The 23,436-nt window shown below is 46.9% G+C and overlaps 1 protein-coding gene across 1 annotated transcript in view; it reads left to right on the top strand.

Annotated features, from left to right (window-relative positions):
• The first annotated feature begins 286 nt into the window (after positions 1 to 286).
• SIM1 (SIM bHLH transcription factor 1) overlaps positions 287 to 23,436 on the top strand; it is a 71,447-nt gene continuing 48,297 nt past the window's right edge. The window contains exons 1-9 of the mRNA XM_047735088.1: positions 287 to 567; positions 1,278 to 1,905; positions 11,334 to 11,416; positions 14,787 to 14,876; positions 15,423 to 15,531; positions 15,687 to 15,772; positions 16,488 to 16,687; positions 16,900 to 17,006; positions 17,888 to 18,035. Coding sequence (XP_047591044.1) covers positions 1,731 to 1,905; positions 11,334 to 11,416; positions 14,787 to 14,876; positions 15,423 to 15,531; positions 15,687 to 15,772; positions 16,488 to 16,687; positions 16,900 to 17,006; positions 17,888 to 18,035 — 998 coding nt within the window. The 5' untranslated portion in view covers positions 287 to 567; positions 1,278 to 1,730. The remainder of the gene's footprint in view (positions 568 to 1,277; positions 1,906 to 11,333; positions 11,417 to 14,786; positions 14,877 to 15,422; positions 15,532 to 15,686; positions 15,773 to 16,487; positions 16,688 to 16,899; positions 17,007 to 17,887; positions 18,036 to 23,436) is intronic.

The raw sequence follows: 23,436 nt of genomic DNA, 5'->3' as shown, positions 1-23,436 counted from the left end.
CAGCGGCCGCTGCCGGGCATTGCCGACACCCGTGCTCAGGGCTCGTCAGGAGCGCTGCAGCCACTCGGGTAGCGGAGAGGCGAGCCGGGAGTCGGGGCGCGCAGGGGGTGGTTCGGGTCGTGCTCGCGTCACTCAGCCCGGCCGGCCAATGAGCGCCTCTTCCCGCGGCAGGGCGAGCCAATTGGACGCGCGGAAGTTTGTGAGTGGCATTAAGGGAGGGCGGGAGAGAGGGAGCCCGGGAGTGAAGTTGAAGCTAAACCCGGTGAGCTATAAAGAAGTTACAGGGGGGCGTTTTCGGCTTCCAATTAGGAATAATACTGGCTTCGTAGCAACTACCGAGGAGGAGGATTCTGAAACCACCTCACCCGTCCCAAAGCCTGCATCCCCCCCTCCTTCTCCCACGCACCCCTCCCCCAATTCATGACCGAGAAAAGAAAAGCGAGCCAGGACGCGCTCCGCTCCTCTCTGCCGGTGGGAAGCCGAGAGGCCGGAGGAGTTGGATGGTAGGCATGAGTACAATTAAGAGGTGGGCGCCTCTGCACCCTTTGCCGCCGGCGGGGACTGAAGGTAGGTGAAGCGAAGACACCTTGCGCCCGCCCAGAGGCACCCGCAGCTCTGCGGCGGACCGGGAGAGGCCGGTACGCCTCCCACTGCCCCCCTCCCCGTGCCTGCGAGGGGCTGTCATGAATGTGCCACCTGTTAACCTGGCGCTGCCGTGCCCGGCGTGTTGCCGCTCCCGCTGGGCAGGGAGAGCCCTGGGTCGCCTTGGGAGTCCCGAGGGACTTGATGCGTAAGTGCCACTTTTTGTGGAATCCCTGAGAGTTGAGACCCAAGTTAGAGAGATAGCCAAATTCCAGATCTGCCCAACTGGGGGGCCTGAAAGGGGGCCTGAGCACTGTGGAGGAATTCTGATTTGTGGAACCCTGCTTTCTGGGACGTGCGACTGGCCTGGGCGCGGGCACGGGGACCGGCGACTGAGGGTCTGCTAAGTGTCTTCAAAAATATACATTTTGTGATTTGGGCAACTTCCCAGGGGGCTGGAGTATGTGGTTGGCATGGATGAGGGAATGCGAGCATTATTTGCAGGGGGCTCAGTCTCGCCGCCGATTCCTCCATATCTTAAACAAACAAACAAACAAACAAACATACGCACAAACAAACACGGAGCCTGGAGAGGCGCGCTGAGGCCCTTTCCGCCCGTTTTTCGGAATTCGGGGAGTGTATGGGTGATTGCGGAGCTGCAGATCCCTTACGCTCTGATGCTGTTGTCTTCACAGTGGCCTGAAAGAGTTGTCCGGCGTTCCTGTGCTTCCCAAGTTCTTCCCAAAGGAGCTCGGAGCCGCCTCAAATGCCTCGGGACTGAAGAGCAAACGTCGGGGATTATTATGTCGATTTTTTGGGGACCGGGTTTGGCCGCGCCAAACAGAAGAAAAGGCTGGCTTCTCAGGGGTCCCGCCGGCATTTGATACCCAGAGACTCCTAGGATTGTCCAGATTGCCGTGGATCAACAACTTTCCCACATTCGCGTCCCGTATTTTTAAAGAAAATAATTTTCTCTTCGCTGCGTTGGTCTTTCACTGACATCAGTACACTGAAGCAAAGACTTCCGTCTCTTCATTCAAAGTAGGCTCTATGTTTTTGCCAATATGATCTCTAATTGAGAGTTTATTTTTGCTTTTGGATGAATCTGTGGAGCTTATGTTGTAAGAAGAAAGGGAGAACGAGACACAATGAAAGAGAAGTCCAAAAATGCTGCGCGGACTAGGAGGGAGAAGGAAAACAGTGAATTTTATGAACTGGCTAAGTTACTGCCTTTGCCCTCAGCGATCACCTCGCAGCTGGACAAAGCATCCATAATCAGGCTCACCACCAGCTATCTCAAAATGAGAGTTGTGTTCCCAGAAGGTAAGTGACTCTGCCCAGATGGAATTTCAAAGGCAGAAGGGGTAGAGGTTTGCCAGTGAGTGAGCCTACACCACTGAACAGAGGATTGCATTCACACGTACGTACACACTCTCTGCAAAGGGAAGTTTAGCATGGCTGCTTGACTCAGGACCTTTCTGAACTTAGATTCCTATTGCCTTTTTGTGGCCCTATCTACTTCCCCATTAATACTTTCTATCCCATGCATCGGATATGTTTGGTTGGGACGCAGCCCGACAGTGCCTTTTGTCAACACTTCAGATACTGAGCTCGACTGAAAGTACAAGTAATCCAAACATGACTGACTGACTTTCTTTCTTCCTTTCTTTCTTTAATTCCTCGTTAGAATTGTATCTAGCAGAAGGCAGGAACATTGCCAAATTCTTGTATTTTTGCTACATATAGATAGACCCATGTACATGGAGCTAGCTAAGCTAGATAATAATTTCTAAGTTTCTAATTCTACAGAAGAGAAGCAGGCATATTTAGGAACAAATTTGTCCTGGATTTACCCAGTCTCTTGATGGCTTATAGCAAATGTATTCTGAGTTTTTGAGACACTCACAGATTCTGAAACTAACTCTGGGTCTTCATGATTTGCAACTCCGAGTTTGGTATTATCTCTGAGATAAAAGGCTAGGATCCAAATACTTAAGGTTGAATCAAGAAGACTAGCCCGCTTGGAAACTATCTTCTAGGAGGCAGGTTGGCAAATGGGTCCTGGGAAAATTGTCTTTTAAGGCCTAGAAGGAAGAACAGCTGAGCTGGTCATGATTTAAAACATGTATTTAGATGATCAAGATTCACTGTGTGACGACAGAGCAGCCTTCAAAGAACACTGTCCTGTATAAAACCATATATACTCACTAGGAAAAGAATACTTTTCTTTTCCATCTCCCCATCCTTTCCTTTACCCACATTCAAATAATATGTACAGATTTTTAAAAGTATTTTAGATGTTTCTTTGCTAGAGGAGAGAGATTGGGAAATATAAAGGAGAGAATACAAAACAAACAAAAAAATTCCAAGAGAAAGAACCCTGTTTATTTATAAACCAGAATGTCTTATTTGACCCACAGAGGTTTATGTTATTGTTGATTTGGGGAGTTTGGGGTCTATTGTTTTCTTTTAAGGAAATGGGAAGGAAATAGTCATTATCGGGCTTGGAGTTTCACTTTGTTTGATCTTGACTAGAAGTTATTATCTGAATCAAAATCTCGCAAAACATGTCGACAAATTAGTCAGGGGCACTAAAGGAAAACTTTCAAATTATAGTTCAATTTTACCAGAGAACTACAAGTAGTGCTATAGTTGTTTTGTCTTAAAGCAGTTCTTTGAACAGTCTCACTTGACCGTGGAAACCACAGGAGGAGAGGAATCAAAACCTAAAGTTACTGAAAAGTTAAAAAGAAAGAAAGAGAAAGAAAGGGGGCACTTATATAGTAAAAACCATATTTCCCATTCAAACTGTGCTGAGAATTGCTGGTGGGAAAAGTACTATTATGCTACACTGTCTTCTGTTTTTTTTTTTTTTTTTTTTTTTTTTTTTTTTTTTTTTTTTTTTAAAGAGATCTCGTTGTCTTTTATACTGTCAGCGCCTACTTTATAAAAATAAAGCTATTGCGAACTCGGCTGGCCGCGCTGTTCCTAACAGGATTATTAGCAGTGATTTGTCAGCCCCTGTGGTCTCAGTGGGCTCCCTTTCTGCGTGATTTCTAGCGGGTCTCGTCAATTATCAGTGCCGATGTCGCTGGCTGTTTGATCAGAGGAAGCATATGGTGCTGCTTGTGGGGCTCCGGGTAATCGCGGGAGGAAAAGAATAGGGGATCGGCGTTCCTGGGCGGGCACAGAAAGAGGGCTGGGGGCGCCCAGGGAGTTGTCGGGCTGGGGACGCTCGTCTTTGTCGCGCAGATCCCCTGCTGGCGCGGCCGGGAGGGTTTCGGGCTGGTTTTTGTTGTTTTGGTTTTGTTTTCTAAGAGAGCAAGCTGTCTTAAGTGCTAACTCCACAAATTATAAATCTCGTGATAAATAGGAAGAACAGAAAGTAAACTCTCTTAGCCAACTTCTTATTTTTAAAGAGAGCACTGGCGAAGACTCCCTCTGGGGTCCCCTTGGTGGCCCGGCGGATCCCCTGTGGCTACTTTAAGGCGACTGTGCTTTCTGCAGCCCCTCACCTCCTTCCGGAGCCCGGGCCCCTCCCCTCTCCCTTCTCCTGTGGACTAGTGTGAGTTTATGGGTAGGAGGGGACGGACGATGTGTGAACTCTGGGCACATCATTTATTTCTCCAGCTACTGTTGAGCTCGTAACTCACTGGCAGTCTCCACCGGTGAGTTGGACAGGGTCATCCGAACAGCTGGCTCCTAGGGATGAGGTTTTAATTTTGAGGACAGATCAGCTTCAAAAATCCAAAACCCAGGCAGAGCCCTTTAAAATATTAAACGATAACAACCCCCCCACCCACCGCAAATCCCAACATCTTTCAAAGGAGTGTAATAATCACAAGCGGCAAAACCAGGCACAACCTGCAGAGGGTGCTAGATTTGGGTTCAGCTGTCCAGTGAAGACAGCGAGTAGACAAGACTGGGTCCATGGCAGTGGGGGAAACTGGGTGATTTCTGTGGAAGTTACCCTTTTTAGGAACGAGAAATGGAAAGAATTTGAAGATGTAGTTCATGTTTACATCTATCTTGATCCAATTCCAGAACATATAGGTCTTAAATTTTGTTCTAAGGATGGAGTAAAAGATAGCTATTTCACCATGGTAAGCATTCTGTCACATATAACATAGGGATTTTGCAAGGTATATAATCTAAAATAATCATAAATCTGATGACATCTCAGTTATAGGCACAACAACGACTATAAAACTCCACGGTTTTGGTTCAGATTACGTTTCATCTACAGTACTTATTAATATCAAAAGACTTAAATCAACAAACAGAAATCTTTCCATACTTATATTTGAAAAAATAAACAAATTCTTAAAATATAGCTAATGCCCCATCGTTAAGTATAGTTTCTACCTCCCCCAGGTTCCTGTAGATTCCTTGTCTAGGGGCAAACTTCGGCTTTCACTTATCTGAGTAGATAAAATTGAGCTCTTGAAAGAAAAACAAGAGATTGAGAACATAGGAACAGGATATGGGTGGCTGGAATAACTAAGAATAAAGCAATAGATCGGCGGCTTCATACTTAAAAAAAAAAAGCGCAGGAAAGATTACTGTGAAATCATTAAAACTGCGTATCTCCCATTGGCAGCATATTCCATTCTGAAATAACCTTGCAAAGAAAAACCTTGAGAAATGTATGCCTTTAGTGTTACCAAAGCTAGAAAAGCAGGATAAAAAAGAGAGATGGTGTGCTTTTGTGAGCAAAATAAGACAAATTCAACTAAAAAGACATATCTATTTGTTATCCAGATATAATACAGTTTTGGCTGGGGGTGCAGTGGCTTGCTGAACAACCTTTGAAAGGATCAGACATGTTTTCAAATCTATAGCCAGTGGGAATCTTGGTAACATCACACTACCAATTCATTGTAAAGATGTCTTGGGAAAATAAAAATAATCACAGAATTGAAATTAGTAACTGTGCAGGATAGGGAGTCTCTACAAAGGCTGGAAGGACAAGGATGATTAAACAAACCTCCACAGACCCTTTCTATAATATTCACCTCAAGATTGAAATCCTTAATCGCCTTATATTTTTTTTTGAGGCCCAGAACTGAAAGAGAAAAAGAGGCCCCATTTCCCACGTGGATGGGTGATTTAAAGCTGTTTTTCTTGCTGCTCGGGGAAATGATTGAGCATTAGGTTTCCATGTTTATTTTCTTACAGAAGTTTTTCTCATTTAAAAGCCTTTAAGCCCAGTTTACGCTCCACGCTGGTTTTCTCTGTTTAATTCCAGTTTTGATGTTGACTTAAAATGTAGAGTGCAGAACTAAACTCCATACAGAGCATTTGCAAGGCAGATTTATGTGCTAGAAATTGTAGATCAGATCAATGAAAAATATACTTTTTTTTTCTTTAAAGGGAGTGGTCACTAATAAAAACAGTCACAACAGCAAAACAGGGCATTATAAGCTATAGCAAGTTGCTTTTAAGCAGGGTACAATCACACACCTGAAGCTAAAATCACACTAAATTTCCAGAGGACAAATATGATTTCTAGGGGAGTTATTTTTCAAACCTGGGGGAAATCTCGGCAGCTTGGAGCTTTTGCAGACACATAAGTGGACACAATTCGAGCCCTCGGATTCTGGCTGCATTTCTCTATGTCGGCCCAGGTATTTCTCAAGAGAATGAGCTTTGGAGCCAGCTAACACCTTATGATGTTAGCTGTCCACCCATTGCCGGTCTCTGATTCATGGAATTTTAAATTTTGCGTGGAGGGAGGACAGCCCTCTAGTATTTAGCAAGGGGGCTGCTACTTAGTACTAAAACACTGTTCGAGAAGTGCCGAGCAAACTTTCTGCATGGAGTCCCCATCCGGGAGGCGGTCCGGCGCGGAGTCGCTCTTCCTCGGTGGCTCCGGACAGACCGGAGACAGAAACCTCTGCGGCGCTCGGGTACGCAACGAAGCACGCAGCGGGGACAAGCCTGTATGCTGCTACTCGCAGGCCAGGTTGGCGCGCTGAGGCCCATTCTGTCCCCGCCGCGGGGGGCGGCAGCCGAGGGGGCGCCAGCTGGAATCTCCGCACGGTCCAGACCAGGTCTCTGCCCTCCAAGGTTCGAGGACGTTCCAGCTCGCCTGCCCAAGCAGAGGCCGGGCCGGTGCGGGCGTGCTCCCTCTGTCATTCGTCCTGCCCGGGCCACTGCCCCAAGGTCGGTCTGTTGTTTAAACCTGAAGTCGAGATCCTGCCGGAGCGGACCGTAGTGCGGCGGTCGAGTCCGGCCGCAAAATGGAACACAAGCCGGACACGCCTGAACAGCCGGGCAACCCCGTCCGCCCACCCGCGCCTGCCTTTGGGGCGATGGCATTGCCCCTCCCGGCCACTTTTGAAGACCTGGAGCCCCGGGGAGACACCACTTGACGTTTTTCAGTGTCACGCAGGCACTGTTGTCAACCCCGCGTGCATTTTCGTCCCACAGTTTAGTTGGGATTAGGCTGAAACCCTTTAGCTCCTGTTCTCTTCGATGCAGCCTACGACGCCGAAGGCCAGCTTTGCTGGCCTGCTCCATCCCAACTTGGAAGCCCTAGCTCCAGGGCCAGAGCTCAGCAAGGGTACAGAGACAATCAATGCTGTGACCGTCAGTCTCCACCCCAGATTTATAACTAACATTAGTGTATTCCCGGAGCGCGCCAGGGGTCTCAGAGGCGCGCAGGGGAGAGCACGGCACTCACTGACATTGCGGATTGCAGAACACACAGGGGAGTTCGGGACACACACGGTAGGGTCCAGGCTGCTGCGCGGGACAAAGCCCGGCCTGACGTTGCTATCCTCGCGCTCAGGAGGTCGGCCACACCCTCCAGAGGGCTGGAGGGGGCCTTGAGCAGGGAGGGTCACAGCGCCCGAGGCTTGAGGGTGGGTATGCCTAGACGCAGGAAGCAGCCTTCTATCCAGTGACCACTCCTGGCAGCCTAAGGGCTTGTCTAAGGGCCCCCAATCTCCGTCCCTCTCTTCCTCAGTGAGCACAGCTTCTGAGGCCCCAGAAGCCCTAACAGGAAGACGGATAAGTTGCTGGACAGGGGTAGTGGAAGGAGTCCAGGTGGCTGAGACAAGTCCCTCCGGGACCCCATGTTAGGAGCAGTGTCTGGAAGGGCTTTTCCCACTTCAGTCACCAAGTTGTGGTCAGATCCTGGGACAGCTCTTCCAGTCCCCTTCCCATTCCCATATTGCCTAAAAGGTATATCGGGATCTGTCAGTCAGATGCAGCTTTCTGGGAACTACTATGAGGAGGACACATTTCTACTGAGATATAGTTTATTTATTAAAGAAAAGGGGGAAAAGAACAGTAGACCAAGCTCTTCTCTTCCTCCTCTTCCTGTCTGAGTGAAGGAGGCAATGATGCCAGGTCTGTAATCTATATTTTGTCAAGGGCATGAAATTCATTCCGAAGGAAAAGCTCGATCAATTTATTTTTGCTGCTTGTAATAACACAGCTGGATGATGCTTTGAGCTCACGCTAGACTGGGGCTCATCATTCATTCGCCAAGAACGGGCCTAAATTGTGCCTGTGGGATTAGGTCAATTTTAGTGGATCTACTTCGCCTCATTTGGTTACTAATTGGTTTCTTGTTTTATAAATCGAAATCTCATTTTCAGGAAATTACAAAACCCGTGCAGTCAGTCCATTGAGGTAATCCTTGGGTCAGGGGGTATTTAAATGGAAATGCCTCAACCGAGCACTGAGGGTAAGAGTGAAACTTCGCCCGGGGTTTTCACATGAAATGTGAGCTAGCCCTTTAGATCCATAATAGATACATCCCTTCTAATACTACTTATGTAAATATGATAAACCAGACTTTAAGGAAAGAACGGGGAGGGGAGAAGCAAAATTTGTCTGCTAAGGTTAATGTGGCATATCTTGGAAATCTTCCAAAATAGATTATGTTTTCCTTTGTCTTCGGCCACTTTAGCTAGGGAAAATCCTTTTGTCTAAAACCCGATTTAGTTATCGCCTCCCTCGCAGAGCTCCTTTTCTCCTTTGCAAAACCCTGTTCCCTCGGCCTCACCGAATTACAAGAGAATCTTTAGATCTTGTTCCCACTGTAATCCTGCCGCAAAGGGAGCTGGTTTCCTCCTCATTTTAAACAGACAATCAAAGGATTTGTGAATTTTCTGCGGTAGGTCAAGTGCAGAAACGAAATCTCAGCTTACCCCCCTCGCCAACTGAAATTGGGTGCGGGAGCGCGTCACCGCGGGCAGGAGGTGAGGGGGTCCGGGGAGAGGGGTCTCTGGCCCACTGCAGGATTTTCGGGAGGCCGAACCCTTGACCCGGGGCTTCAGAAGGTGTCCTGGGAGGGCTGAAGGGCGAACTCAGCCCTAGGATTAGGTCAGGAAAGCCTGGCAGGTAGAGGAGGGCAGCCAGTGCCTTATAAAACATTAACCCAGACAAAACCGTGTGGCGGCGATTTCAACCGCAAACATAGAGGAGGCAATGCTCCGTGAAAGCAAAAGGTTCCCTAAAAGGTGTGGGGGTAGGGGCAGGAGAGGGCGAGGGAGGCCCCTGTTAACCTGCGCCAGGCGGGCGGTTTAGTAACCTGCGGGGAAGTCTTATTTTCCCCTCGTAGGCCCATACTAATGAGGCCGCAACCCGAGACAACAAACTGCAGAGGCTGGCGCTGGGGTTCGGAACCAGTACTTAACCCCGAGCCCAGCTCGGGGATTTTCAAATGATTCGGGTCGGGAGGCCGTTCCCGGGCTGTTTGCAGCCGACTTGGGAGAACTTCACAATTTTAGAAGAAAGACGTTTGCTGGCCCCAAGCGCAGGCTTCGCACCCTTCCGGAAGACCAGATTCCAGACGCGAGGAGGCCTCTGCCTGCTCCCAGAGCGCCGGGAGCGCCCCGACCCTTCGCCCCCGCACAGCTTGGCGCTTCCAGGCCTCGGCCGAGCCCGGGCGCTCACCAGCCAGCGCCACCCGCGTCCCGGCTCTCCCAGCAGGTTCTTTTCCCTTTCCCCCAGTTTGGCCTCTTCAACCAACAACCCCCATCTCCCTTTCCGCCACTTTTGGGTGGGGGTGTGTGAGCAACGATGAGAAAAATGAACGCGTCGTGCGGGAAACCAGGCAGGATAGCTTGGCCGAGACCCAAGGAGCGAAGGGAAGGTGACACGGCGGAAGGGTGGGTACAGGTGGCTGTGGCGGAGGCTCTCCTAAACAGTCCAGGAGGACCAAAGCATCTGGGCAGTGGTGTCACTCCAGGGAGGGAAACTGGGGCGGGCTAAAGAGGCAGGAGGGATTGACGAGAGGCGAGGGAGGGAGAGGAGTCCGGCGGCGGGCGGGGAGCATCAGTGTTTGCAGAGCGGTGGGGAAATCGTTAGATTTATTTAGATGTGCAAACACCCAGAAAGACCCGATTCGAGCTTAAGGGGCGCTCCTGGTTACTCGTTACCAGGGTTTTGATCGCTTGCTTAGGAAGCAGCTTCTGGCCAACACATTTTAAGAGTCCAACTCCATGTTTTATTCCGAAAGATCCGCCCTCACCCCCATATTACAATGCGAGTGTGTCTGTCACTGTGTACTTCATGGTGATTTGTACTTTAATGCAGCAAATCACTAAATCACCCCTCTTTTCGTCATGTTAAACCTTGTTTATTGGTGGAAGAATGAAAGAGTTTAACTACCTAGTTAAATTAATTTCAGCAGCAACACTGTTAAAAAAAAATATTACCTGTAAGTAGTTACAGGTAGTATAACCTCTGTCTCAAGTTTCCTCTGCCTTATTTTTTTTTTCATTTTCTTTCTGCAAACAGGTACTATAGCAGATTCCGTATTGATTTTTTAAAACATCAGCCATGGGTATGCAGAGAATTGTATTTTTTTAGGCATCATTGGAGAAATGATTTCTGGCAAAGCCTGGAAAGATCTTAACGTGGTAGCATCCAGGAGAGAAAGGGGCTGTCTTTGTTAATAGATGGTGCCTGGGAAGCAGAGAAACTGAATGATTGTCTATATCCAATAGGGAACAGGAAATATTTCTTAAGATGGTATAAGCACTTGAAAGTAACTTCAAAAAAAGGGTATACTTTTTTTTTTTTTTTTTTTTGAAAGGCAAGGTTAGGATGTGTAAATGGAGGGCTGGCGCAGGGTGGGGAGGAGGGGAAGCAGAGGAAGAAGGATTGTTCAGGGATGTTGGTGCTGGAAACCATCTGCAAACAAACGGATTTCTACGGAGGGAATCAAAGTCAGGGGGCTAGGGGAGGAAAATGGCTGGAGAGCCTGGCAGCCAATGAGAAAGCCCACCAAAGACCAGCTGGACCTGGCTCAAAGCCTCAGGTATTCGCTCCTGGCACTTGCTGCTTGTGCGGACACCCTGGGCCTCCTGATAAGGAAGATGATGACACTTTGGGAGAGAAACAGTGTCCCTCACCCCTCAAACCACACTAGTGAACCTATGCAAAAGTTAACCGCGGGGGTTCGGCATCGGCCCCTTCTGGACACCGGTGGTCCTCCAATTCAGCCACGTGGGGTACTGCCAGGAGGGGCGCTCAGCCAGGGCCCTGACCTCCCTGAGAAACCGGCGCTGGTCCAGGAGGGGGAGTCTGACCTCTACGCAGTCCTTTATAAGTGGAGAGGGCGGGGCCGAAATTTACCCGCTTGCGTCCTAGGCTGTCCTGGTGCGGGCGATCTCCGAGGGTATCGGGTCGTGTGTGCGAACTTGGGGGTGTGACAATAACCGAGAGATTAGACTCAAATTGCTAGCCAGGTGGGAGTCCCATCGCTAAAGGTTGTCTCTTTGTCTCTACAGGACTCGGCGAGGCGTGGGGCCACTCGAGTCGCACCAGCCCTTTGGACAACGTGGGCAGAGAATTGGGCTCCCATTTGCTACAGGTAGCGGCGCGTCAGCACATAGGCTTTGAGGGCTCAGGTGCCTGCCCCGCACCGGGCTTCTTGATCTTTAGGGAAATGGGATGGGTCCCAGACGTGGCCTTCTTGTAGTCCCTACAGCTCCTTCCAAAATTAAAACGTTGAGCTCTTAACCTCACTGGGTGAGGATGGCACCTCTCCAGGCAGAGAGGGAGGCAAGGTGACAATGAGCACGCTAGGTTTAGAAGGGAGTCAGTCCCTCGAGGTCCCAAACCAGGATGGCTGAACCGAGGGAGGTGGCCATTTGACACCATTCCGCCCAAAGAACCGAGCACGCTGGGCCAAGCTGCAAAACCACCAGAAATGAAGGATTTACACAGGAATAACGGGACTCTGGTAGAAACGCCCATCAGTGCTTTCAGTCCACACATTCCAGATCCAGCTGCGTCTGCAACTCTTTCGTCTCCTCCCTGTAGCTTGCGGGCTCCCTCTTCTCTCTCCAGGAGCTCTCACCGCAGGCCAGCCCAACCCGCGTACAGACCCTAGCCTACACACATACAGCTCCCCAGGTAATGAGTTTACCCAATGTGGAGGCGCCCATTACAGCGTTGTTTGCAGTGTACACCGTTTTAAATTGCCCGTTGCCCGTTTAAGTCGCATCGCAAATATTTAAAATAGCAAAACTCCCGGTGGCATTTTTAGGCTTGACACTTGTCTCCCACCCTCCACCCCCTTATCATTATCCATGTCCACTGCCAGCTCCTCATGTGGGAGCCTCAGACCCAAACAGCACGGTGAGACTCTGAGCGGCTTCTTCTCCCTGGGCCGGGCAGGACCAGCATCTCATGTCTTCCCCTGTCCCGCTGCTACTCTGTCCCCCCCTCAGTCCTGGAGACCAAAGAGATTCTAGTGCCACAGAGCACAGAAAGGCCAATGTAAGCATTCCCTCACAGGCCTGGGCTCCAAACCTCTGAATTAAACAGAAAGGCGTTGTCCGTCTTCTTTCTCAGAGACACCTTCGTCAGTTGTTGCTCAACAACACACTCCCGCCATCTTTCCATGCTCCCCTCTAATGTCCCTCGTAAAGGAGAGAACAAAACCCAAACAATCTTTCACTCCTTCCAGTTCTTGCCCAGTCTTTTCCCTCTCCATCCCACACTTCTGGAAGAACTTAATTATCCTCTCAGTTTCCTCACTCACCCTGCTTCCCTCACTTCCACACCCCTGCGGTCTGGCATCTCTCCTAACTGTTGTGCTCCGTCAAGCTCTATCACCTTTTGATATCAGCATAAAGATGCTCATCTCTTATCCTGCCTGACTTTGTTTATTCCACAAACATAGGAGGGCCAAGTATGTGCCAGACAGAAAGTCCTGCCCACATGGAGTTTACATTCCAAGGCGAGCAGCCTTGCCAACCCAGACAGGGACATTACGTAGTATAACAGGTGCTGTGGAGAAAAGTAAGAAGGGGGAGGGAGGGGCTGTGTTTGAGTAGTACCACTTAAAATGGGGACATGGCAGAGGACCTCACTGAAAAGAGAACATCTGGGGAAATCCCTGACAGAGGTGACACTGCTTACTCGACATTCACTCTCTCCCTTGGCTTCTAAAATAGCACAATTTCCTAGATTCTTCTCCCTCTCTACTTGCTCCTCTGGTTTCCCCACTGCTATCTGGCTACAAATGCTGGCATTTCTCCAAAGTTCCACCTCTGTTTCTCCTCTCACAGCTTCAGGGTAATCTCAGGGTAATCTCAGCCAACACCATCACCTCAACTTCTTTCCCACATTTGCATGACTCCAGCTGGTTTTCAGTCTAGACACCCTTCTGGAGCTCCAGACCTTTCTCTCTTACTGCCAACTGGAAATCTGCATAAACCTGAAGTTTAGCATCTCCAAGACAAGGATTCATTACTTCCCTCCTCCAGTCATCCACTCATAGAAAAACTCACCATGCTTCCCTAAATTTTCAGTCTGGGCTTATGGTGTTACCCTCTATTCAATGACCTTGAAGTCACTCTAAGCTTCTCTTTCTGCCACTATAAATTCCACAACTAGAACCATCTTTGACTTAAACTCTCCCTCTTCCTCATTTGCCCGTGACCACCCAATTTTAGGGTCAACCACCTCTGAACTCTTCATCCCCACTTTTTCCTCCTATAGATCACTGTCCACATTCTGCCATTAAAAAACAAAACAAAATGAAATATAGACACTAGCGTGTGCACGCACACACCCCTAAGCATGCTATTTCCCTCCTTACCTGCTTAGAAACTGCTGGAAACCTGATGCCTACAGGAACATCTCTGAATTCCTCTGATTGATATCTCAAACTCTCCGAAAACCCAGCACTGCTGTACTTTCTTAGCCCATCTCTGGCACACGAAGTCCCTCATGCCTGAGTACACCAGATACTCCCTCCTGCCCCCCAATCCCTGCCTTTCCCAAGTCATTCCTTCTACCTAGGATACAATTTCTCTCATCTCCAGTTCAAACGTCCACTTCAAAGCTCTGCTCAAAGAGTTCCTCTGAGGCCCTCTGATTCTCCCCCAGGCCTCTGGCCACTCAGCCTCTTGGCCCCTACAGCCCTGTCTCTTTAGCTGTGCTACCATCTTGTCTGTCTTTAGCCGGTCACTGCTGCTGGACTTCCAGCAACTTGAGAGCAGAATCTGACACATCCCTATGTCCCCACTGCCCGGACTAAAGCCTCATTTGCAGAGATAGGGGGATAGGGAAAGTCTAGGATAGGAGTCTGACAGACTTATTGGAAAGTCTGTCAGTTTGATGCATCAATGTAAACACACATATGTGAACACTATACCACTACGCTTGCAGACTTGCTGCCTGGAAAGCCTCTCACTTCCTAAACCCCCTTTCCCAGATTCTTTCTGGAGCTACTAGGCAGCTGCCTTCTTTCTGTCTACAAACTTTTCAGACTACCAGCCCTTCCATATGGCTCAGTGCCCATTTCCCAAGCCCTGCTGGTACTCTTTCCATTATGGGATGCTGCCACTATGGAGTCTTCCAAGACTGACACAGGAAACCTTTCATTCTTTCAGTGATCATCACCCCAAGAACCTACCCACCTCTTATTGCAGGCTGTGATCCCTGTCCCCTATATGTGTGTGTGTGTGTGTGTGTGTGTGTGTGTGTGATAGATATAGATATCCATTTTGGTGGATCCTGAGTCTTGGAGGGCAGTAGTCTTTCCAGCTACCTCCTCTGGGCATCTCCTAGTGTGCCACATATCCCAGATGCTTACATATTTGGATGAACAAGAGAGGGACTCTTGCGGCGGGTATTCTATGCCCTATGTCCTACCAGCCTCTCTACCCTCTCTGAACACTCTTCTGGCTGAACATCTCTCATGTTCAACTCTGTTTCTATCTCCCTAGACCCTGGATGGCTTCATCTTTGTGGTGGCCCCAGATGGGAAGATCATGTACATCTCAGAGACAGCCTCAGTCCACCTGGGTCTTTCTCAGGTAGGTGAGTGGTCCACACCTCCAGCCTTCCATGTTTACACTGAGAGCTGGAGACCCACAGTAAGGGTCGGGGGTGCGTTCCCAAAGCTCTTATATGTGCATTTCTGGGACTGGAAACATCTCAGCTGGCAGGTCTGCGTCTCCCTTTTCCTCTACTTCCCTATTCTCACCCCTTATTCTGCTACGTTTTAGAGTCCCTACCATAAGTCAAACACCATGGGTGGCGGTTGCTTACTAAAGTCTAAAAATGTCTAAAAAAGTCTAAAGATGTGTTCACCTGAACATTGCCAGAGAATTGCTACTGCTAGTACTACTACTACTGTAATTATTATTATTATTATTATTATTATTTCCTTTCATAGATGAGGAAGCTGAGGCTTAGATAGACTGCAATAGGTAGCCAACTGCACAACTGAGTTAAAACTCAGGGCTGACCCTGAAGCTTTCGCTCCTGTCCTCACAACCCTGTGGACACTCTGGTCCAATCTTCTAGCCCTACCTGGGCATTCCTCCACCTCGGAGAAGCTGATACCCCCCTCTTTACAGGTAGAGCTGACTGGGAACAGCATTTACGAGTACATCCACCCCGCGGACCACGACGAGATGACCGCGGTGCTCACGGCCCATCAGCCCTACCACTCTCACTTCGTCCAGGGTAAGCAGCGCGAGCCTCTGACACTTGGGCCCATCTCCCGTGGCTTGTGGCTTTTCCCCCCTTGGGCAGGGCAAGGGCGGGGGCAGGGACTGGGTCGCGGCACCACCCATCTCCATGGCTCACGGCCTGCCCCTCCCTCCGTTCCTCTCTCCCAGAGTATGAGATCGAGCGCTCCTTCTTCCTGAGGATGAAGTGCGTCTTGGCCAAGAGGAACGCGGGCCTCACGTGCGGTGGCTACAAAGTGCGTGGCTGAGAGGGACGTTCCGACCCGCGTGTAGAGGAAAGGGGCAGGACAAGAGGAGCTTGCGGCATGGGAGGGACAGGGCTGCGTCCCGACTGCCCCGACGGCATCCCTTCCCCCACCCCCGCAAGCGTCGCAGCGCTGCCTGCCCGGGAGCACCTTGAGAGTTGTAATTTGTGAACACTTGGGGGCTACTAAGTTTTAAGACTTAGTTTCACTGTGTCCGGTTAAGGCCGGGCCGCTGGGACTCAATCTAGGGCTCATAATGGGCTTTAGGGGTGTGCAAAGCGTCTGAAATGGTGGGTCATTTTGGAGGATTCTAGAGTTTACGCACAGCGTCAGATTCCGACCCCAGAGGGGTTACGAACCAGAGCTTTAGCTCGAATCCATGCTTCTCCGGTTCAGTGAGATAAAGCACGATTAGAATGCAGGTTCCAGGGCCCCACTATCCGATTTTGAGGAGTTCGGGTCGGCAGGTGTTGCCAGGCCTCTGCATTTTTACACGCTCTCAGGTGAGTTCTGTGTGGCGGGACAGTCATTCCCTTGAGACGCTGGAGCTCCAATAACTTTGGACCCCTCAGTGCGGGGGCGAGGCCCACACGGCCTTTGCGGCCCCGGGGAGTCGCAAAGTATTTCAATCCCTTACCCACCTCTTTTGGGAGACGTTTCCTGGTTGGGGCTGAGTCTCTCCCCCACCTTTCACCCTCCGCTGCAGGTCATTCACTGCAGCGGCTACCTGAAGATCCGCCAGTACAGCCTGGACATGTCCCCCTTCGATGGCTGCTACCAGAACGTGGGCCTGGTGGCCGTGGGCCACTCGCTGCCTCCCAGCGCCGTCACGGAGATCAAGCTGCACAGCAATATGTTCATGTTCCGCGCCAGCCTGGACATGAAGCTCATCTTCCTGGACTCCAGGTGGGGGACCGAGGCGGGAAAGGATCACCCTAGCGGGAGAGGGGTCTTGCTCAGTGACTGAGAGCTCTTCCTCGACCGTCTGAGCCCATTTTGCAGACGGGGCGACTCACGCCGCCCTGCGAAGGGGGGCGGGCGCCCAGGTCTGAGATGACTGTCCCGGGTGGGGGGCATCCCGGCGCTCTGAGCTCATCCGCGAGGATTGCTCTCGGCAGAGTGGCGGAGCTGACGGGGTACGAACCTCAGGACCTAATCGAGAAGACTCTGTACCACCACGTGCACGGCTGCGATACCTTCCACCTGCGCTGCGCCCATCACCTGCGTAAGGCACCGCTCTTGCCCGCACGGGACTAAGCCCGGCGCGTCGCGGGGAGGGGAGAGGGCGTAATTTAAGTCCGCAGTAAGCGGAAGGGTGGGAGCCCTGCTAGCCGGGTGATGGTGCGAGGCCCTTGCCAGGGAGCGGCTGCTCCAAAGCTGAGCCCAACCTTGTTTCTCTCATGTCCGCGGGAAGAGTTTCCGAGTTTCTGGGTAAATTCCCCCCCAGGAGCGGTTTTATGCTTCCTCTCCTGCCCGCTGCAAACCTCACTGAAGACAGGAATAAAAACTGAAGCTAGACCACTTGGCTCACGTGCACCGATCTGCTTTGGCAGATAGAGCTTTGTTTTTGTTTGTTTGTTTTTTAAGATTTTATTTATTTGACAGAGAGAGAGAGAGATCACAAGTAGGCAGAGAGGCAGGCAGAGAGAGAGAGAGGGAAGCAGGCTCCCTGCTGAGCAGAGAACCCGATGTGGGGCTCGATCCCAGGACCCTGAGATCATGACCTGAGCTGAAGGCAGAGGCTTTAACCCACTGAGCCACCCAGGCGCCCCCATAGAGCTTTGTTTTGAACTTAATCTCGAGGAACAGGGACCCTGAGCCTTGGAGTTCAGCTGCCCAGACCCCACCTTCCTTAGTTAGAAAGCTGAAAGGGGAAATCCCCCAATTTTAAGCGTCCCCTTTGCCAAATCGCAAAGGACTGGAGGACGTGATGCAAAGTAACAGAACAATCTATTCCTTTGGGAATGTAGGGGTTGTCTCTCCCTCCTGCCTGAGCACGGTTATTAGGGCCCATAGGGACCCGCACTCCCACCGCCAGGGTTTGCATTTGGGCCAGATTAGCAGCTGGATTCTTCACTCCCAGCAGCCTTCTATCTCTCCCATCAGTGCTCGTGAAGGGGCAGGTGACCACCAAGTACTACAGGTTTCTGGCGAAGCACGGCGGCTGGGTATGGGTGCAGAGCTATGCGACCATCGTCCACAACAGCCGCTCCTCCAGGCCACACTGTATCGTCAGCGTCAACTATGTCCTCACGTGAGTGCAAGTCTGGAACACTTCTCCCACTCCAGGCAGCCCTGGTCTCCAAGAGGGTGCAGGTGGTGGTCACTGCGGGTTAGAGGAGACTGGGGTCCACTGGGGCACGGGCAGGTTCTGACCCCACTGCAGGCTGTGCTGGGAGGCGGCAGCTTGAGTACGTTCATCTTTATAAAGTTATATTCCAGGGAAAGATTTAGGAGTTTTTCCATCTACAGTCTATATTTGCTTTCTGCTCCCTCTCTCTCTTTTAACCTTTTAAGCGAACTCTGCATTAAATAAAACTTAATGCGGCAGAAAGAAAAAAGAGGGAGAGAGAGAGGAAAGGGTCTGACGTACGGAGCCATTTATGGTTAACAAACAGGACATCTGTTTCACTTTTTCAAATCTGGGTTTGAAGTTCTTAATTTTAACCAGAGTCTCCAAAGTTAAGAGTTCTGAGAGAATGATTCTTCCGTTGAACCGCAGTGGGGGTTTAAGTGACCAGGCGGGTGTGAATTTAACCTCCAGAAAGCAAAGGGACCCAGGCTAGTGCCACAAGTCTTGGCGGGTGCCCAGGCCCCACGCGTTCTGGGACCACCTCTCGAGGTGAGGAGCTGGCCTCGAGGTGCCAGCAACGGCTGGGCTGGACGGCCTTGGTGGCGGCAATGGAACCTTATTCTTTCTAGAAACAATAATCATTTCTGGTCCGCGGTGTGGCCCGGCAGGCTGATCACGTGGCCTGGTGTGCCGCTGGTGAAGAAAGCGCCTTCTGTATAATGTTTGTGAAGTTGAATTGCTCAGGTTTGAAGCCTTTATGAAGAGCCCTTCTGTGTGCACAGTTTCTGGGTTTTTTTGGGTAGTCACTGAAATTCTTGTGATTTTTAGGGGACCTCAGGAGTTATTTACTTTGGAAGCATTGACACACCCAGCGCTTAGTAGAAATGCTATTTTCTCATTGGGAAGTTAGTCAAGGGTTTCTATTTGGAATCAGACTATACTAATAGGCCACGAGGACTTGATTCATTCCGCCTCGTTTTAAATCACCAAATTAAAAATGTAGTGCTTGAAAATATGGTGCTTGGCAATAGACTATTTACTCTGTGCCCTGTTGAATAAGAAATTTTAATTCAATAGACTTCAGAAATGACTTTGGTTTAAATGAGGATTCAGTATTCAAGAATAATGGTTGTTAAGAAGAATCTTTTTATTCCTTTCATTTAATAAATGGCATTAAAATAAACACTGTTGGGTTTTTGTAGTAGCAAGAAAGCTGTGGATTTTAATACAGAGCAGAAAACATACCAATATTTTGGGTATCATGAAATAAAACCGTCTATTTTATGCATGCATTTTTATATTATCAAAGTACACATAAGGGAAAATGACAAAACATAATTCATAAAATAAGCCACTCTGTGAAGCAGAAGTATTAAGGAGTGAAAAATTATGTCTGCTTACCATGGAAAGGAAATGGACATTCTTTAAGAAGGTGCTTTGTATGTCTGAGACATCACAAGCCTTATACATACACTCTGTTCTCTGGTGGGTGCCTGTGGTTAGTAATCATTTTTTATCAAACAGCAGGGTATATAGTCACACAGACCCATATAAATGATCAGAATGCAAGTTAGACCTCCCAATGGGTAAGCTTAATTTATGTTTGGAGTCATTTTGAAATATTCTGTTTTGTTTTCCAGTGGATAAGTGTACTTCCTTTCTTCTGTTGATTCTGTCGTTCTTCACTTCACACGCTTCTCCAGAGTTGTAGGATTAGGCTACCAACTTTATATCAGATTAAAAAGATGTAATGAGGATAAATGATTTTCAGAAGGAAAAATAGCATGGCTCATATTTTTCTCAATGTTTTATACCTCGGAATGAAAATGGAAATAAACACACAGAAGCACGCAAGATGAAAAGCTGAAATTGATTACCCTTTTATGAGCCTCAACTCCAATCCTTTGTATAAAAATTCTTAAGACAATTTTTATAGCTGCAAATGTGGAAACTGCCTTAGACGAAATGTCATCAAGTGGCTCTGTGTGTGTTGACAGGATTTTCATAATGAACAGGTTGCAGTTTGTTTGATGTGTATATCACACATCTGGCTGGAAGTTACTAATTTACATTGTCTTAGCAAATTAAATAGATGGCTATTGATTCTCTATGGTAGCAGTGAACTACCACATACATTTGTTTTCAAGGCTAGTTCTCTTTGCAGCCTGAGAATGATAAGTGAATTCTTTCCAAATATACTACCTCAAACAATGTACTTAAAACCACAATTGGGCAGGCCAGATGTTTTCCCAATTTAGACATGTTAGTAGCATACATTTTTCAGGGATTGTCGTATCATGAAAGTAGAGAGAATTTTAAATAAGCATTGGTTAAATGAAGGAGTGACATTGATGGAAGCTGCATTCATAAGAAACTCATTTTTCAAATTTCCTGATGGCCAATTTATTGTTGAAGTTAAAATATGCCTAGAAATACCCATCATTATTATCTGACAAAAGTGATGATGAATAGAAATATTCAGTAACCTTGTTCTAGTAAGCAGCTGCATCTGCGAATACAGGCATTTTAGAGGCTGAGGTAACCGTCTTTGTACGACCATCACACACGTGTTGGTGTTCTGAAAATCTACGGAGGAGAGGGAGAGGACACTATGATTAAATTTTTAAAAACTCTCTTAGTTTTTCTCTGGGTGCTTGAGGGTCCCTAAAGCTTATACAGCTCTTCATTAAAACTCAAAAACAAAAACAAAAACAAAACAAAAGACTTCTCTCAAACCAAAAGACTGACCGGTTCGTGATTTTCTGTAAGACACACATACCTGTTACCTTTATGTTCCACATTAAAAAAAAATCATTCTTATAGGTCTTGAGTGCCCATAGGCTTTGAAATAAGTGTTCAGTAGGACAGGCCACTCTCCCTGATTATTTTCAGGAGGATAGATGAATGGATATACTGTCTAGTAACACTGAATGTTGGGGAAAGTCCAGACAAGTATGGAGAGTGTGAGGAATTCTGTGTAAAAACTGAGTAATTTTCTTGAATTCATATTTCCTTGGGTTTGTTTAATTAGTAGTACTAATTATTCATAGCCAGTTCAGATGGAAAACATTAGTACTCAATGTGAAGAAAATTGAAATCGTGGACCACCCAATAAACTATGAAAAGTAATTTCTAGAAAAATTAAGAAGAATCTTGATTCTTTTTAGGTTATTAAACTTCATATGTTATAAAAATAAAACTTTTAAAATCTACTTTTAAGGATAAATCGCAAAAGTATAAAATCCCATTTTAAAATGTTTAAGGACATCAATTTTTCAAACATACAGAAAAATTGAGAGACAAGTACAGTGAATACCCACACATCGTCTATAATATAAGCCATTTTTGTTTTATCTCCTTTTCTATCTATATGTATGTCTATCTGTATTTGCATTTTTTCCACTAAATTATTTCAAAGTAAGCCACAGACATCATGATTCTTCATCTTAAATAACATTCTCTTACATAGTCACTGTACCATTTATAGTGGCACATGTGTGTAGAAGGTTACAAAAATGTTCATGAGATCTAGTTTACTGATGCCATTAAAAACAATCTGTCACTGACATTCATCAAGTACTCACTGATATATGACCTCAGTAGGTTGACTGATAGTTGGTGTTTTGTGAGGGGACTTCCGTGGGATATAGTAGTGTATTTTAAATTAGACTTCTAGTAAGAATTATAAGTATTATTACAGTTCTGACATTCTTCTCTGAAAAGTAAAAGAGAGAGATTTGAGAGTTATTTTGGTAACTTTGGAATCACAGACTTAATATCTTTAACCATTTTTGTTGGTGAGGGAGGCTTCTCTGCTTACATCCTAAGTTTAGGATTGAACGTTGTTTTAGTGGAAAATCTCACAAACTGCTTTAGAGTGATTCATCAAACACATAGGAATTTTCTATTAAAATTTCTATTTCAGTGTTACAAAAAGCAGAACGAATAGACAATTTGAATTAGTGGTCTATGCAACACTACCTGCTAAGTAATCCTTTGCATTTATAGCAAAGTTTGGGCAAAATGCCAAAGGAGACATAACTTCCTTCATGTAAAAGAAAAAAAAAAGGGTCTCTACATTGTAATTATTGCAGGTCCAATATTTTTGCTTTTCTTTTTATAAAACATCTGTAGTTCCCACATTTATTTATTTATTTATTTTTACAATATTTTATCTTTTTAGTTCCCACATTTAAAAAGGGTCTTTAAGTATTAACATATTCTGTGAATATAAAGCCTTATGTATAAACTTATCACAAAGCAGCAGATGTTAAAATATGTTCATGTTAGTTTGCTCTTTCAAGTGTATTAATAGCGCTGAGTGAAGTTCAGCATTTAAATTAAAAATTATTTTTTATTAATTTAAATTGTTATTACTACTAGGAAAGTTTAGAAAATGCTTTTTAAAAACTTGACCAATAATATATAAAGTTATAGAAATAGATTTTATTTCTCTAACAAAACCATTTTTTATATTATAAATAATGTCAAATGAAGTGCCTTTTGACTTAGCAAGCCATAGCAAAATATAAAATAATTTACTCTCATGCTTTGGATTTGTGGAGCACTTGTTGCTTAGATTTAATTTTTTGATCATTAAAAATAATAATCATGCTCTAATGTATACCCATAAATTAGATTGATCCTTAATTGTGTTTAATCTTTATTATAATAATATTGAACATCAAAGCCCCAGTTGTCCTTTTCAAATGATCTTTTAAGTAAGTGACTGATTATAGAAATGAATTGAAGACACATTTGTATGAATGGTAATTTATAACAGTAAAAACTATTAATAGTAATTAATAGTGATTTTATAACTACTAAAACATTTTATTAAAAGAAAGAGCTCGGGGATTTAGTCTGTTTTATAGTTCATACCACCAGTACTCACTTAAATAATGTTATCCTTCATGTCCTTTTTACTTATTGTAATTTTTTTATCAAAATGATCTGTATTTAGTTTTGAATTCATCATTTATGTACAAATTTTGTATTATTATTATTATTATTACAAATGCTGAATATAGCATCATTACAAAAGCGGAGTATTTCTTTCAAAGAGCTGTCACATTCATTACCTAGTTTGCTCCTTTGATAGCTCTGTATGAGGGTGAGGGCAGGGATTTTCTAGGTGAGGAAACTGACATCAGATATGCCAATAAGTGGGGAAGCCAGGATCAAAGCCTGGGGTATTGACTCCTACTGTATGCCAGGTTTCTCTGTATGAAGGTGGTGGTCAGAGATAGTTGCAGGGGAGAAAATATCTGGTAGAGAGGGATGGATTTAAATGGGTGAGGCCTGTGTTCAGCCCACCCACCTTCCGGATAAGCTTTCATCTGATCTCATGATGGAAAATTAA

Source organism: Lutra lutra, chromosome 6 (assembly GCF_902655055.1).
Source record: "Lutra lutra chromosome 6, mLutLut1.2, whole genome shotgun sequence".
NCBI classification, from domain to species: Eukaryota; Metazoa; Chordata; class Mammalia; order Carnivora; family Mustelidae; genus Lutra; species Lutra lutra.
Note: the sequence above shows the minus strand (reverse complement) of the source record. Positions and strands in the feature narration are given on the sequence as shown.